The sequence below is a fragment of the Mizuhopecten yessoensis genome, unplaced genomic scaffold (assembly GCF_002113885.1).
Source record: "Mizuhopecten yessoensis strain PY_sf001 unplaced genomic scaffold, ASM211388v2 scaffold7635, whole genome shotgun sequence".
Lineage (NCBI taxonomy): Eukaryota > Metazoa > Mollusca > Bivalvia > Pectinida > Pectinidae > Mizuhopecten > Mizuhopecten yessoensis.
The window spans coordinates 837,810-841,295 of NW_018407146.1; the positions used below are offsets into that span (position 1 = coordinate 837,810).

The 3,486-nt window shown below is 45.6% G+C and overlaps 1 protein-coding gene across 1 annotated transcript; it reads left to right on the forward strand.

Annotated features, from left to right (window-relative positions):
• The first annotated feature begins 286 nt into the window (after positions 1-286).
• On the forward strand, positions 287-2,514 carry LOC110454038 (uncharacterized protein K02A2.6-like). The gene is made up of 3 exons (XM_021503362.1): positions 287-1,246; positions 1,805-1,998; positions 2,037-2,514. Exons 1-3 carry the CDS (start codon positions 287-289, stop codon positions 2,512-2,514), a joined length of 1,632 nt encoding a protein of 543 aa, XP_021359037.1.
• The last annotated feature ends 972 nt before the right edge of the window (positions 2,515-3,486 follow it).

The following is a 3,486-nucleotide window of genomic DNA, read 5'->3' on the forward strand; positions in this document are numbered from 1 at the left end:
GGTGCGACAACTTGATCATAGCTGTTGATCATAAGCCATTGTTGAAGTTATTTGGCGATAGATCACTGGAGAACATTCCTAACAACAGACTTCGTAACCTCAAGGAGAAAACACTACGATACCGCTTTCGAATGCTTTCTGTGCCTGGCATACGACATCGTGCTGCGGATTGTATCTCCCGACATCCTATTGGTGAGCCTGAGAAACTTGTGCTCGAGGACGATATTGAGCTCTGTCATTTTCTGCCGTCGACATCGCCCACTTTGGTCTAATGAGTGGTCTACGCATGCCTTCATCAGGACTAGCATTTGTTGAGGAGCATGTCGTGGCATCAGCTTCTTTAACACTAGATGCGATCAATTTACGATCCGTCACCTGGGAGCGCGTTAGAACCACTACTACCAGCGATGACAACATACAGGCGTTAATCGCTCTATTAGAGGCCGGTATACCGGGAACCCGTCACGAGCTGCCTAGGCCACTGCAAGAATATTTCCCATTCCGTGACGACCTTCATACGGTTGATGGTGTAGTACTTTATAAAGACAGAATAGTAATTCCCCCATCACTCCGGGAAGAAACCCCTGCCTCCCTGCATTCGGCACCTCAAGGGGTGACATCTATGACTTCAAGAGCTGACGCGTCAATCTTCTGGCCTGGTATCACGCCTGCCATCGCCTCCCTACGCGCAACTTGTAACCACTGCAAACGTATTGCTCCATCTAACCCGAATGCACCACCGACTCCTTTGATAACTCCTGACTATCCATTCCAATGCGTGTGTGCAGATTTCTTCCACTACATGGGCTGTAATTACCTAGTGGTAGTTGATCGTTATTCCAACTGGCCGGTGGTGGAGAAAGCCTCTGATGGTTCCAATGGTTTAATAGACTGTCTCCGAAGGACATTTGTTACTTTTGGTATCCCTGATGAACTAGCATCAGATGGTGGACCCGAGTTCACTTCTGCGGCCACACGTCGTTTTCTCAGGAACTGGGGCGTTCACCATAGACTGTCATCTGTAGCTTTTCCCCATAGTAACTGCCGTGCTGAAGTGGGAGTCAAAACAGTGAAGCGTCTGATCACTGGCAACACCAGTCCCAATGGCGACTTAAACACCGACGCATTCCAACGCGCTATTCTCCAGTATCGTAACACACCTGACAGAGACACAAAACTATCCCCTGCTATGTGCGTGTTCGGTCGTCCTATACGAGACTTTATTCCTATACCACCCGGTCGGTACATTCCACACAACACTTGGCTGGAGACTTTAGCAGCTCGCGAGGAGGCTTTACGGAATCGTCACATGCGAGAAAGTGAACGTTGGTCTGAACACACCAAACGCCTCTTACCTCTTGCAGTTGGAGATCATGTTCGCATCCAAAATCAAGTTGGTCCTCANAACTGGCCGGTGGTGGAGAAAGCCTCTGATGGTTCCAATGGTTTAACAGAAGGACATTTGGTTCCAATGGTTTGTCTCCGAAGGACATTTGTTACTTTTGGTATCCCTGATGAACTAGCATCAGATGATGGACCCGAGTTCACTTCTGCGGCCACACGTCGATTTCTCAGGAACTGGGGCGTTCACCATAGACTGTCATCTGTAGCTTTTCCCCATAGTAACTGCCGTGCTGAAGTGGGAGTCAAAACAGTAAAGCGTCTGATCACTGGCAACACCAGTCCCAATGGCGACTTAAACACCGACGCATTCCAACGCGCTATTCTCCAGTATCGTAACACACCTGACAGAGACACAAAACTATCCCCTGCTATGTGCGTGTTCGGTCGTCCTATGCGGTACATTCCACACAACACTTGGCTGGAGACTTTAGCAGCTCGCGAGGAGGCTTTACGGAATCGTCACATGCGAGAAAGTGAACGTTGGTCTGAACACACCAAACGCCTCTTACCTCTTGCAGTTGGAGATCATGTTCGCATCCAAAATCAAGTTGGTCCTCACCCCTTAAATGGGACAAGACTGGAATCATTACCGAAGTTCGCCAGTTTGATCAATATGTAGTTCGGGTTGACAGATCTGGCCGTGTTACCTTACGCAACAGGAAATTCCCCAGGAAGTATATCCCAGTCGTTACACCACCAGCGCGCTACACAATTGACAATCAAATTGGACTCTCCCATCGTACGACGTCTCCTGCTTCTAACGCTCCAGACACCGTCGTCGGTGAAGAAAGCAACCCTCCCCGTAAGGATACGAGTCCTCCACCATCCACTCCGTTGACTACTAGAACGATACAACGTTCGCCTCGTTCATCATCTGATGTTGATCACCCTTCACCGCCATTTGGTATTCGAGACATCTTCAGTCGACGTCATCTAGCGTTTGATTCTCCTGCAACCCCAGTGAGCAAAATCACCAAACCCCCGGCAACGATGCCACCTATCTCGACACATACGCCACAAGCAGTAGTTCCGTCCGCTGCACCGATCCGGACTTCTGGCCGGGCCACAAAGAAACCAGCTTGGCATTCAGATTATAAAATGTCCAAATAACAATTGACTTGTTTCTACTTGGAAAATTTCCTTAGTGTTATATCTGTTGTGCAAATTTTCACGGAGACTCAGTGCTTCATTTTGTTTATTTAAGGACAATTAGTTGGACATTTCTTAATAATTCTCATATTTCACATCAGTCTTTGTTCCCAGGACTAATACGAGTGACCCTATTACTTACGTGTACTTGGGACTTGGGGGAGATAGAGGATTGTATGTTATGATTAGTTTCTATACGTAATTCATGCTAATTATCATTGTGCAATTTACCACTACTTTGTGTGTCTTTTCAGACCGTGTTCATTGCTGAATAAACATATTTAAAGTAAACGGAACAGAGTCCCATTTAATTTACATCCGGTAGTGTGATATTGTTGACATTGGTGTATTTTCCTCTGCATGATCATCTATATTGCTGATAATTGACATTTTGCTAACCATTTGAAGATTCTTGGTACCGGAGACTGTTGATATTACGAGTGATTGATCTGGTGATTGATTGTATGCGTATTTTTGGGGATCATATAATGTATTGTGCTTGAATCGTAAACCTACATTACATAGTACTTAGTTTTCTGCTTGAATATACTTTAGGCCTATACTTGTCCTCGATTCTTAGCATATATTTTTGCTTTTCGCTTTGCATTATTTCATATTACCAACAAATTTTGTCCAAAGTTGTAATAATATACTACTAGTACGTGGGTGTTACATTTTTGGTACATCGTAACTTACATTGTTAACATCATGAGTGATCCTAAAGAGTTGAACCTTCCTCCACCTCAGGAGTCATCTGAGGATAACCCAGTTAGAGCTATGGCCGAGATGTTTCATAAATTGTCGACAAAAGCTAGCCAAGGTGAAGATTTGATGAAGGCACAGAAGATGATGTTGGAATTTTTAGTTGCGACTGATGGTTTGCCAAAGACTGGACTAAATCAGGAGGAAGGTGCTGGTGGTGGTTCTGCGCGA